The sequence below is a fragment of the Syngnathoides biaculeatus genome, chromosome 14 (genome assembly GCF_019802595.1).
Source record: "Syngnathoides biaculeatus isolate LvHL_M chromosome 14, ASM1980259v1, whole genome shotgun sequence".
Classification (NCBI taxonomy): Eukaryota; Metazoa; Chordata; class Actinopteri; order Syngnathiformes; family Syngnathidae; genus Syngnathoides; species Syngnathoides biaculeatus.
In genome coordinates, this window is record NC_084653.1 from 9837742 (window position 1) to 9851571 (window position 13830).

General features: G+C 38.6%; 1 protein-coding gene across 5 annotated transcripts in view; it reads left to right on the plus strand.

Annotated features, from left to right (window-relative positions):
* The window catches only part of LOC133511849 (receptor tyrosine-protein kinase erbB-4-like), a 286982-nt gene that overhangs the window by 135972 nt on the left and 137180 nt on the right, over positions 1-13830 (plus strand). For all 5 annotated transcript variants that reach the window (XM_061840835.1, XM_061840837.1, XM_061840839.1 and 2 more), the window contains one exon: positions 7669-7820. In XM_061840835.1, coding sequence (XP_061696819.1) covers positions 7669-7820 — 152 coding nt within the window. The remainder of the gene's footprint in view (positions 1-7668; positions 7821-13830) is intronic.

Sequence of the window (13830 nt, forward strand, 5' to 3'; positions counted from 1 at the left end):
CAAGTCCTGTCGTGTAGTCCTGGGCTGATTCCTCACCTTGCTAAGGATCATTGAGACCCCACGAGGTGATATCTTGCATGGGGCTACACTCCAATTGAGATTGACCGTCATGTTTAGCTTCTTCCATTTTCTAACGATTGCTTCAACAGTGGACCTTTTTTCACTAAGCTCCTTGGTAATTTCTCTGTAGCCCTTTCCAGCCGTGTGGAGTTGTACAATTTGTCTCAGGTGTCTTTGGACAGCTCTTTGGTCTTGGCCATGTTACAAGTTTGAGTCTTACTGATTGTATGGGGTGGACAGGTGTCTTTATGCAGCTAATGACCTCACACAGGTGCATCTGATTCGGGATAATACATGGAGTGGAGGTGGACTTTTAAAGGTGGACTAAGAGGTCTTTGAGGGTCAGAATTCTGGCTGATAGACAGGTGTTCAAATACTTATTTGCAGCTGCATCACACAAATAAATCATTCAAAATCATACATTATGATTTCTGGATTTTTCTTTTTAGACTATCTTTCTCACAGTGGACATGCACCTACGATGAAAATTTCAGACCCCTCCATGATTTCTAAGTGGGAGAACTTGCAATATGGCAGGGTGTTCAAATATGTATTTTCTTCACTGTATATGTTTGTATAGAAAATCACATTTTAGTTACTTATGCTATATGTTTCATTTACACAGAGACAGGATACTATGAAATTCAGTACCCAGAATCTCAAGGGTCGAAAATAATCCATTAGATCAAATTACAAACCTCTGGGGCAATCAACTGTTGTGGTTTGATCGTTTGGAATTATTTTCTTATCCTATTTCTGTATGTAACGTACAAATACATTCTTGTATTCATGGCTTGTGTGAGTTTGGATTGCAGTATGACCGAATGGAAGTACAGACAAAGTAGTATTGCAGAAAAAATGTTTTTTAGTTTTATTTACTACATTTGCGTACTAACCCCCCCATCAGTATGATTTGGATCTTACAAAATAGTTCAAGGCAATTAAGCAAGGACAAATGAATCCACCTCCACACATGCACATACACACTCTCTTAAAAGCACCTCCCAATGTAAGTCTAGAAGACTTTGACGTGTACCCTTCATGACATAACAGCCTGTTCCTCTCATGTGGCCTTTTATTGGATATGTACTTATGACACCTGTGCAAAAATAAATAAATAAAATAAGTGTTATTGTCACAAGGCGTTTGGACAAAAAAATATTGTGTTGCACGGATGTTTGACGACCTGTCTTGGCTCACAATCTATGTTGTAGTGTATTCCAAAAAGTGTTTGATGGAGTTCAGGTTACAAGTATCAAGTTATTTCACACCCAACTCTTCCAAACATGTAGTCGTTGTTTTGTGTACTGGGGCATATTCAGAATAATTGGTTATTTCGACCACCCAACTGATACCCAACAGAATCTCGCGATACAGCATCTTTCAATAATTTTAGAATTATTATTAGAACAGTACAGATCAAAATCTATAGAAAACGTCCCTGGTAACGATAGCTTCAGTTGATAACTTTTCGAACCAACCAACATAAATGTTTGTTTTGCACCACATGTTTCTTCATTATATCATTTAATTTTTGCCCTCCAGTGGTTGAATCATCAGTGATGATGGTATGATATCAACAGCTTATAGTAAGATATTCAAACTCGGGGATGAACATTTATTTCCCTCATTATTTAGCGTGCCTTGTTTTTGCTCTCATTTACTGTATTTTGCTTTGAACAATGTAACTGGAGCATAAAGCCGAAAACAAAACTACACAATTGACATCTCTCTAGAAAAATAGAAACAAAGTCCAATGATGTTCCTTTTACTGACTGTCTGTCCATGTGGCATGTGTACAGTGTACAGTGTCTCCCTTCCTTGTAGACCATGGAATACAGTTTAATGCAGTGGAAACTATTTCATACATGTTGAAGCAGATGGTTTTTTTTTTCCACATATGATGAGATGATTCACCTCATTTAAGATTTAAGGTTGTATTCAACATGCCACCATATGGTATGATTTCCACCGATGCAATAATCAAGATTGATATTGTTTAACATGGGAATTATTATTGTTATGTTTGAGATGTATACAAATTCTTCAGCATTAGAATATTGACCTCATATTCTTGGAACAAAGTTCATTTTGTCCTTTGTCCTTATAATATTCACCAGAATTACTTTTTAGTTATTTTAACAGTATCCATTATCATTAACAACTTGTACTTTCTCACTGTTGGGTTTTTCTGTTGTCAAATTAGCATTTGAGTTGACCAGGCATAGCAGTCAAACACGTTTTCATTTTTAAGTTTTGCTTCATGTTATCTGCATTTGTTATTGGGCATCTAATGCACCGCATCTGAGGCACAGACCACAGTAAAATACAGTGTGATGACAAGTAGAACTGAACTTTCACCCACATTTATTTATGAATGACGATGATGCTCTTCAAACAAGGTGTACATCTGCAGATTTCTTTTCAGTGTCAAATTTCCTCTGAGGAGGTTATACGACCTATGAAGCATAAACGTGAATTACTGGCGAACCATATGGAGGCAGTGACAACACTGTTGGTTGGTGACCGGAAGCCAGAGTGTAATAGCTATAACAGCCTCTCAGCTAGTTATTGTTTCAGATGAATTTTAAAGTGCTCAGCAGATGGACTGTAATGTAGGTCATGATTAGCATCAGTATTAGTGCCTTGTAACTCACACTTACTCACACAAAGCTCATCTGGGTTATTAGACTAAGGACTGCTCTGACCTTAGAAATTTCATTCCCTCTCCACTCTTCCTATTCATCCACCTTAGTTAAATATTTAAACATGTTTACCTGCCAAAATGACATCTGCAATTTAATTTAACTCAGTTGGGTATTGCTTTAGGGGCTGAGCATTATCTGTCTTTCTAAAGCAGCAACCTTTAAATCTCAGAAACTCACAAAGCGGTATCAAATAATGCCACAATGGTTTCTTGATGGGGTTGTGTTTTAACCCAATTTAATGATTTGAATACGAGGGTTAGCATTGTCTATTTAGTGAGCAGTGGGTGGACGGCGGCTCTCCTGAGTCCACGCTCATTGACGAAATGAACCATTTTATGAATCAAGGTATTGGGGGGCCTAACGCCATCAATACACAGAAGAATGTGAGCGCTCAACTTATCAGGAATGGCTTTTGACGTGGATGAGTTTAATTTGCCAGTGTTGCTAACGTGGGCAGTTTTCATTTGGCCACATCCTGTTTCAATTCACCTTTGGCGAGGTGGCCAACAGTAGTACTAACACTGGCATGTGGCGCTAATAGCGCATACCATTCAAAAATAGCATGATCCTGGCATTGGGTACAAAAAAAATTGCTCGCTTAGAAAACACTCCCTCAACCATCCATCCATCTGTCCTTCATACCTTTTCTCATTCTGCCATTGAGCAAATTTTTTGCAAGGTAGATTAATACATGTAATACAACTTTGAATTCTACCAAACTTTTGTGGGAAATAGTACATTTAGAATGTAGTATAAATTCTGATTAATATTCTACAAGGACACATCAAAAATGGGGGGTGACAATTCTAACAAGAGAACAATAAAATGCATGCACAAACTGCTACTAATAGCTCCGCAGAGTCATTAGAATTAGCTTTGTGGTCACATTATCAAAATACGTAGTCTTTTACAATAGTATTTATCATTGCACACCAGAGAGCAAAATATAATCCTTTCAATTAAATCCGAGGGTAAATAAATTAATGCAGATATACATGTCCATATAAGACAAATTTTATCATTAGCTACATACATTGGCACTTCCTGGATTATTGTGACTCATTTTCCTAATCCGTCATATCGCTGATGAAATTTCCCTGGCAACAAATTCAATCATTTGACTCTCAGGGAGCCATAAATAACATATACAGTATATTCTCACGTAAACTGTGTGCGTAGTACATATATATATTATCTCAGGACTGGCACAAATGATTATTTTGATAGTAGTGATGTAATTATGTATTCATTAATTCATTCATATAACATTCATTTAACCAGGTAAGGCAATTGAAAACAGTTTATAATTTACACCAGAAGGACTAGCACAATGTGCACCGTATTGGAGCAGAACATGTCAAAAACGATTTCATTTTTTCCATTCTATTTAATTTTGTCACTATAGGATGTTTTTACAACACAATATTTTACAGTCTCATTTAAAAAGTGAGTTCAAAGTTATTTCAATTGTTTTTAATGGGCAAATATGATGACATTTTTGTTGGGTTATTCTTTATTTTTGTTTAGAGTTTTTCAGTTTGAATATATTTGTTTTTTTTCCCATTTTAAATGTTTTATCTCTTTATATTCAAATACTTTTTATCATGTAAAGCACATTGTGCTACCTTGTTCATGAAATGCGCTATACAAATACATTTTCTTTGCTTTATGAGTGTGAAGTAGGAACAAATTAAACTTGTATCTCAGGACACTGCTGCATCCTGTATATGCGTGTATATATTTGCATATCATACATTTTTGGCACCTTTTTTTTAAGTGTGCACAGGGAATAAACCAATCAAGCATAGTGGATTTTCCTCTATCGGAGTGACAGATTTAAGAATTAACAAAAATATGATGGTCCATATGTTTTTTGTATTCCCTTAGCTCTAGGATTTTATACACTGCACATTGATGGGCAGGTCAGACAGATACAAAGACCACAGACTGGTTTATGCAACTTTCCAGTTATATAGCGATACAGAAAAATAAATTCAGTCATGTGGTGAGAGGGAGGGAATATCGGCTGAGGTCTATTATTTACAGTCAGTGTCAACACACATTCACACATACATGCAATTACATATAACAAGACGCAACCTTTCACTAAACCTGCAACATATGCCACTTCCTGAAAATATTGTGTTTCAACATAGCCCATATTGTGGTTCACTTGGCAGTCAGGACCAATCAATTCAGCCTTGGTTGTCCCAATATACATCATTTTTGGCTGACAATAAGCCACGACTTTTTTCACATGCTTTCAACCCTGAGGGTTATGCGGTGATGCGCTAATTTGTGCATTTTTTTCTAACGGCTGCAAGGGGGCACTCGAGCGGAAAAAGGTAAGAGTAAGACCGGTGGAATATATGTGCCTAGGAAATAACTTTTAACGGTCTGGCCCTGTTAGCGCTGCTCTAGCGTGTTACTGCCGTGTCTTAGTGATTTTAATAGCATTTTTTTTTAACCGGCCCTGTTAGCACGGCGGCGCTAGCGTTAAACTCTCTGTGTACCGTCTATCTTTGTAAAGATCATGTGTTTCAATGTGGGCACTTGCGGCTTTTACACGGCTGCGGCCCATGTATGTACCAAGTGGTATTTCCTTTTCCAATATACTGGGTGAGGCTTATAACCAGGTGTGCTCTGTAGGCTGGGAATTACGGTAAATCGTACATGAATTATTGATTTTTTTTTTTTTTATGTTCTTAATCAGTTTGCATTTTACTTAATTTGGAATAGGTTTCAATGACAAGTAGATTTACATAAAGTATATTTGAGGAGGAAAATAGTTAATGAAAAAAGTTGATTCTCCCAGACTTCATACTGTGATATCGTCTTTCTCTCTTCTCAGTAGCCTGCCCCAAGGGTGCAATAACAGTTTATTATACCTATCCTCACTTTATGGCCCTCTACCCCCACCTTCCTTCAACTGTTATTGAAAACACCCAGGTCTGCCATATATCATTCCTGAGCAGCACATTATGCTATGTGCAACCAAGCTAATCACTTGCGTCTCGTATGGGTATTATCCAGGTCACATTGAAAGTGGTGTGAATAGATTTGGAGCTACTCAGAACCAACTCTATTTGTCTTTATAGATTGTGATAAGAAATTGTTGTCAAAAAGCTGAGAGAAGCAAGAAACTCAAACTACTTTTAATCTTCATTGAAGATTGTGCTGCCAAACATTGTATTGCATGTAATAACCAGGGAGGGTCAAAACTAATTGCATCTTTATACAATTGAGGCAAAAACAAAAATGGAGTATTCTACTTGCTGTGTTGCTGTCCGTTCATTTTCAACTGATTTGTGGACTAGAAGACAGCTATACAGTATAGATCAGCGGTCGGCAACCTTTGACACCGAAAGAGCCATTTGAACCCGGTTTCCACGGAAAAGAAAACACTGGGAGCCGCACATCTAAAATGAAAGAAAAAAACTTCTACTACTTTACCGCAGCATGATTCTTATGAAATCCACGTGCTACAGAGAAAATTACATTTTATTCATAGGAAAACTTTGCGCGCACAATGCCTCTTGGTGCAGGATGCAATGAAAAGTCAGCAGCTTTCTATCCAGTGATTTCTGCAGCAAAGCCACAAAGCCCCTGTGCGCTCCAGTCATACTCGGTGCCCCATCGGTAGCCACCGACACGAGGTGGGTTGTTTTTATTTCTTTGGCTCGTAAACAATCAAGCACAGCCTCACAGATGTCCTCCCCCTCGTGTCTGGCATTTTAGTGGTATCAGCTCAACCATTTCTTCCTGTGGTCCAGCAGAATTCACATATCGGAAGAACAGCGCTATTTGTTCAATGTCCGTTTTGTCTTTGGACTCATCACAGGCGATTGAGTACGCTGCTGCTGAATTGATGTCTTTGATTTGCTGTTTTGTGATTTTTTTTCTGCCATTTTTATGGTTCTGTCTTTGACAGTCTTCGCAGAGAGAGGCATCTCTCTGATTTTCTGCACAATTTCGTCTTTGTTTTTAAAGTTCGCAAATAAGTGTTCTGAAATCTTAAGGAAGGATTCTTTCATATATTCTCCATCTGTGAACGGTTTCCCATGCCTGCCTATTTCCTGAGCGGCCACAAAGCTTGCATATGTAGTTGAATTTGCAGACTTCACCCACTTCTTGAATTGATTTTTCGTCCGGTCAGCCTTCTGCATCAGTTCCGAAACAGCTTTTTTCATCTCTTCTCCCTCTGGATATTTTTCAGCAAAGGCTCTGTGTGTTTTGTTAAAATGTCTTGCGACATTTGACCGTTTATTGTTAGCCAGTTTTTCTCCACAAATTAGGCATACTGGTAGGCCACTCTCGCCCGAGGTAAATGCAAATGAATCTGCCCAGGCATCATTGAATGTTCTATTTTCTTGAGATATTTTTCTTTTCTTACATTTCTCCATTGGCTTTGCCGGGCTTGAAAGTTGCTCAAAATAGACGGCGTTTCAGCGGGTATACCCGCTTCCGCAGTGTGACGTCTATTTTGAGCGACGAAAAAATAATATCAAATAATTTAATTAATATTTTAATATTTCAAGATCACAATAATCTTCAAATTTAGAACTAAAATAATATAAAAACTAACACAAATAAAACACATTTCAATTAAATACAAAAAAAAAAAAAATAGTAATTTATTTTCCCAAGCCAATCAGAGCCGCATTATAAGGATGAAAGAGCCGCATGACGCTCTGGAGCCGCGGGTTGCCGACTGCTGGTATAGATAATCTGGAAAAATATGAGCCTGCTTTCATCAACATAATCTTAGTTCAGTTCTTTACATTTACGTTAGATAGAAGGTGGTGAGGAAGATTTTTTTATTTTTCTGGGAGAAGAGGAAATACTGTGTGGCCTCTGATATTACTGAAGTAACATTTTTTTCTGCTCTTTTTTTCCTTAGTATGCGCTGGCACAGAGAACAAGCTGAGTACGCTGTCAGACCTGGATCAGCAGTATCGCACCCTGCGGAAGTACTACGAGAGTTGTGAAGTCGTAATGGGGAACCTTGAAATCACAAGCATTGACCGCAGTCGAGACCTGTCTTTCCTCAGAGTAAGGATGACAAAACCAGACAGTAATAAAATTGTGAAGTGTATTCATGTCTGTATGAAGAAAGATGACTAATACTGACATTTTGGTTCTCTTGAATCACATTGACCAGACAAGCAGACAGGTGCCTATATATTCACATGCCACCACAAGAGGTATACCAAAACAATCTAATTGGTTTCAATTAGTGATGCAACTTGGGCCCTGCTACTGATTGTTAACCAGTTCAGGGTGTAGTCTGCCTTTCTTACAATGTCTACTGGTATAGGCTCTAGCACCCTGCAACCCTAACCAGGATAGGCAGTGTTGTAAATGGATTGATGGATGATGGTGATGCAACTTGATGAAGAACTCATTACCGTAATTACAATTAAAACCTTGGCAATTACAACAAAAACCCCACAATTATAATACTGTGATTACATAAAGTATTTTATAATCAATTGTTCTGATACATGAAGTTAAGACCAGAATGCATTGCATTAGCTGGTGAAATGTCATTTGCTTTCCCGCAGTGTTAATTTCCTAATTTCAATGAATAATATCATTTCCAGTTTACATCATAGAATCAGGCCTGGCGAGCAGGAAACATTCTCCAATTTAATCAAAACATTATGAAACGTCTAGTAGATACATATTTTTTTTCATATGAAATGATTTGCACAGGTCAATTTTGGGCAATGCATTTACTAGAAAAAAAAAAACTTTCCCTCGTCATGTTTAAATTGAACCATCAGAACCTAGCTGTCGTATTTTAGTCACAGTACATTAAACGCTGCCTCATAGCTTTCGTCACTGTGCTTCGATGCTTATTCATCGACCACTTCTATGTACCACTTTGTTTTGACGGACACATTCAACCTAAGCCCTTCAGGGCAGGAGTGATAATAGTGTGATAATGAGAAGGTAGGAGGAGGCAGCTGATGTCGTTGTGTTGATATTGTAATAGGAAAAAATGTAATGTGTTTTGGGTGAAATCGACTGCTAATGTGTAGTCCTTAACCCTGACCCTTTCAACAACATTATCCCAAATCATGTTTTGTGCTCTGTGCTTGCTACCACTGTCCTGCTTCAATCGATTTCGGTGTTATCAGAGAGACTGGAGCACTCCCTTGGTGCTACGCTATACCTACTGACTGAATTAATCAGCCAGATGAACCGCCTGGGCTTTGGAGTGCAGTAAGTCCCCACAAAATGTCAAGTTATGTTGTGATATTTTGTAATTTAAGAGTGATAACACACAGTTCAGCTACTGTTTGAATACGGAAGCACAGACAGATGTTGATTGGACAACAGGGCAGTCATTTATCTTACCAAGGACAATACTGACTAAACCCACCCGGTGAGGCTAAATAAAACAAGAAATTAAGTGCATAATGGATGATGGCAGACAACCATTAGACCCCTGCCGTAATAATCAGCCTCAGTGATTTAGTCTGTGGGTCCCAAACCACTGTTATGCGGATCGGTACAAGCCAGTGTGTACTGGGCGAAGCAGAACAGAACAGAAAAAAATATATATATTCTACTGACTTTATTTTGAAAACCTGGTGCATCCACCTGTGCCATTCTCAAAACTTCCACCTCGGTCACGCAATGGAAAATGGAAAAAAAAGCCCTCAAGCTAGCAAAAATTAATAATATATGTGATTCAGGAGGTTTTTTGAAAAAGGGAAGCAGCCCGAATAATTTCAGAGAGCAGGCTTAAATTTTCAAGAAAAAAAAAATGTTTAAGACACAATGCCGCCAGTCCTAATAATGCTAGTTGACTTGCATGTTCTAAACCCTCACTGCTTCATGTGTTGCATAATGCTCACAAATGAGGCAATGAAGCCATCAAAATTTCATCGGCACATGGAGGTCAAACATCCAGCATTAAAAGATAACCCTTTGGAGTTTTGTTGAAAGAAAATATAAGCAAAAAAAATTATCCTCTGACAAGTTTGTTTGAGATGGAGAGACTGATTAGAGGAATAGAGAGTAGAAAAAACAAGGTTGAGGGGTTGAGCAGCTTGGAAAGGGGCAGGGAGAACAATGGGCACAACCACTGCCGTATCAACAACATTAATATTCCTATGATGACAGCAGAAATGATGATACTATTTTGCTCCCAAAACCACTGTCCACAAATGACAAGTAGATAAATGTCCCGGCGCACCTCCAAGAGTGGAAACCAGCAGATATAGGGGAGGGAAAAATGACAAAGATAGGGCTCGAGCTTATGATGAAAAATTTCATTCTGTCGTATTTGAATGAGTGGATGTTTTAATGGTTGAAAGTCGAAAAAGAGAGAGAGAGCTGGGACTGCGTGATATACTAATCATGATGAATTCCATTTGAGTTAAAAGCTGCGATATTATTGGGTGCATGCTACAGTAAAAATGACTTGTTCTAGATTGGGCATGCCATGATCACAGCACCATTGTGTGCATGCGCACCATATCGATATACGCATGCCTCAGACAAGCACCATTGCATCTGAAAAGTGGCGACTTCGTACCTACATTTACTCTGTTCCGCTACTTATTCATTTTCAATGACGTAAGCCTTCAATTCATGTAGACTACAGGTGAGCAAGCTAGCTAGCCTGCATCTACCTTGGAAAGACTACTCTGCCTGCGAATCACCTCCACCGCTTCTTTTTACACACAATGGTATCAATGTTATTGCTGGTGCATTTCTCAAGTGAATAAAACCAAATGTTCTCGAATGACATCTCATCTGATCGGCTCAGTTACGTGTTCATGGGGAAGGGCGGTATACCGGTAGCTTTTTCTTTTTGAACTTGTTTTGCCTACTCCTGCTTTTTGGAGACACCTCTTGTTCACAGTGACATATTTTGTAAGATCATTTCTTAAGTAGGGCGGGGCGATTTGGCTAAAAAGATATATATTTTTTCATTACCATTCAATCTTTATATCTATCCATTTATCCATTTTCTTAGCTGCTTATCCTCACAAGGGTCGTGGGGGAGTGCTGGAGCCTATCCCAGCTGTCAATAGGCAGGAGGCGGGGTACAGCCTAAACTGGTTGCCAGCCAATCGCAGGGCACGTTGAGACAAACAGCCGCACTCACAATCACACTCTTGAAAGAGTGTCCAATTAATGTTGCATGTTTTTGGGATGTGGGAGGAAACCGGAGTGCCCGGAGAAAACCCATGCAGGCACGGGGAGAACATGCAAACTCCACACAGGGGGATCCGGGATTGAACCCACGACCCTTTAGAACTATGAGGCCAACCCTTTCCTGCTGAGCCACCATGTCACTAATCTTTATATCATTATCACAATTTTCGATATATCAAACTAATCTAAACTTTTAACTTTTTAAGTAGATAGTGTCAAATCATCTGCACTAGAAACGAAAGAAGATAGTAGTTCAACATTTTATTAATGCCTTTTGTTAACAGCACTCCTAGTCAATATCCAAAACACTAACCCTAATATATCAGCAGATGAAGCAAATAAGGTAAATAAAATAAATATAGAAAAATATAAGAACACATTCCGCTCAGTGCAACAAATGTAGAGAAACAGTGTATGAGTTTGAAGTCCCGTGTAGTTTTGGAACATAAAATAAACAGTCTGTGGGGAAAATGACGACACCTTAGATTGTGAACATTATCATTCTCCAGTTATGTAGCTACGTGCCCTGTTCATTTGAAGGACTTTGTCATACACATTCCACACATTTTAGATTGAGGAAAAGCCCACACAGCTGATAATCAAGAACAATAAGAAATGTATCACTATTTTTTATCTCGATATAATTGTGCTGTCCTAATCTCGAGTCACTGTCAATCATTATTTCATTCGAAACTGGAATGCCATGTTCATGCTGTACAGCCTCAGAAAATGCTGTGACCAAAATATGTGCTGGTGTGACCAAGTGAAAAAATTAGGTCCCACCGGTGCTGCTGAAGAAAAAGTTAGTGTACAGCCATGAAAGAGAAACAAGTTAGAACCGATACCACATAGAGGTGTTGGTATCAGTGCATGGGGTAGTCTCTCTATGGCATAGATTTTCAGATTCCAGTTAGGGTCTGGAATGAAGCCATGCAATGAACAGGGGTTCGTTGTGCTGAGATTGCTACCATTCCATGAACGACATAAAGAAAACAATTGTATTCCTTTTCACGTCATACTGTATATGCTGAGATTATAAAATCTCAATCCACTTCACACCTGCCATTTTTCTACACAGCATAACATTCATTTACAAAATGACTCCCCCTGGCACCAACTTAAAAGGTTTCCGCACCTTTTCATCGTGGGCAATTAACATGGGTTAATTGAACATACTAATTAAGAAGATAGGGTGCCAGGCAGCAAGGGAGCGAGGGCGCAGGGTTCGGTGTATATTTAGGAAATGTTATTATTATTACACAAAAAGTAATAACATAGCTCCCCAGGGAGGGCAAGACCTTACCTTGAGGTAGAGGAGAAGTACCTAATAAGAAGTAGCATGCATACCCGTTGTCTTGAAGGTGATTGAAAATGATGCCTCAACTCCTTTTTTTAAAAGATATACCAAAGACGGATAGCTGCCTCCCACTACCCCCAAACAGCTTTTACCAGTAAACAGACTCCATCTTCCAAACTACCTCCATAACAGATGAATCAACGCTTGCACCATGATTAATAACTACAGTGCAGCACTGAGGTTTTGAGCCTATTTTCAGCCGATGCGGTTAAATATCCACATCAGTGAATTTTAACCACAGAGATTATTAAGTGAATCTTTTCCCATCACATTAATTAGATATAATGTACCGTATTATGATCACATGCTTCTGCACACTCATCTGCATTTACAGTTTGTTTTCTATTGTAACGTTTAATTTTTTTTAGTATCATTTTTCATTGTTTGATGAGCAGAACACCAAAAGCGGTAAACTCACAATTGGGTGTCTCACTTGGGTGTCTCTTTTCCCACTTGTCACTTTTCTCCATGTGGTGCAAAGCAGATCTGGGAGTATGAAATATTCATGTTTTCTTCTCTTTGCCCTTGCTGGTCTCAGGAGGGAGCCACAGTTAGATTAGATTATTCGTCATCCCTTGCAAACATTGGAAAACATGTAATTTTTCTCTGTGTATTAATGCAATGATGAGCCCAGTCCCAACAGAGTGTTTCTCACAACTGTTCTGCAGTTGTGAATAAATTATCTTGACATACGGCCATATTTAATATCTTCACCAGACATTTTTTAGCTGTGAAGTTTTCACATAGGTTTTCATGTATTACTCTAGAAGTACATATAAAATTGAACAAATACAAACTGCATTTGAAATGGGAAATGTCTCATTGAGATTAATCAATGATAAAACCAGAGAATAGGCCTATCTCATATGATGTCTATATAAGGTACATATATAATACTCAGTGGCAATTATGTGAACTTGCACCTTCCCCTTGATCCAGCTATCGTGTTACTAGTGCAACCACTTCAAGTTTACCAGTGAACACAACCTGACAATGTGTATTGAGGTTTAAAAAAAAATAATAGTGTAGCATTACTCCGGGACCAATTGTAGGAATTATATTTTAATGCACACTGTTCTGTGCTTACCTGGGCAGCAGAGTTAAGAGCTCTCACTTGACATGTGACAGATGCAGGGCATAGCGGGAATGATTGCTGGCAGCATGTTCATAGTGCCACTTGTTGCTAAGCTACCTACCAAACAGGTAGTGGCCATGTTCCTTTCTCCACTGGTTTGGCCTAAGAATGTAAATTTCACAGCAAGCCCAGGCTTTGCTTATAGTGACGGGGAGGAGGTGTGATACAAGTGAAGCTTGCTAAAATTACAGTTACTTCCATTTTCCAACAACCTGGTTTATAAAATATGGGTGGGGGGGGGACATCCATCACTGTGCTGTCTTTACCACATCACGGTAAGTCATTTATACTATTTTATACTACTATACTATACTGTAATCCTAACATGGACCAATTTAGAGTATTTATTTGAGCTGTTTGTTTTAGTTATTTGTATTTAAGATATTAAATTAGGT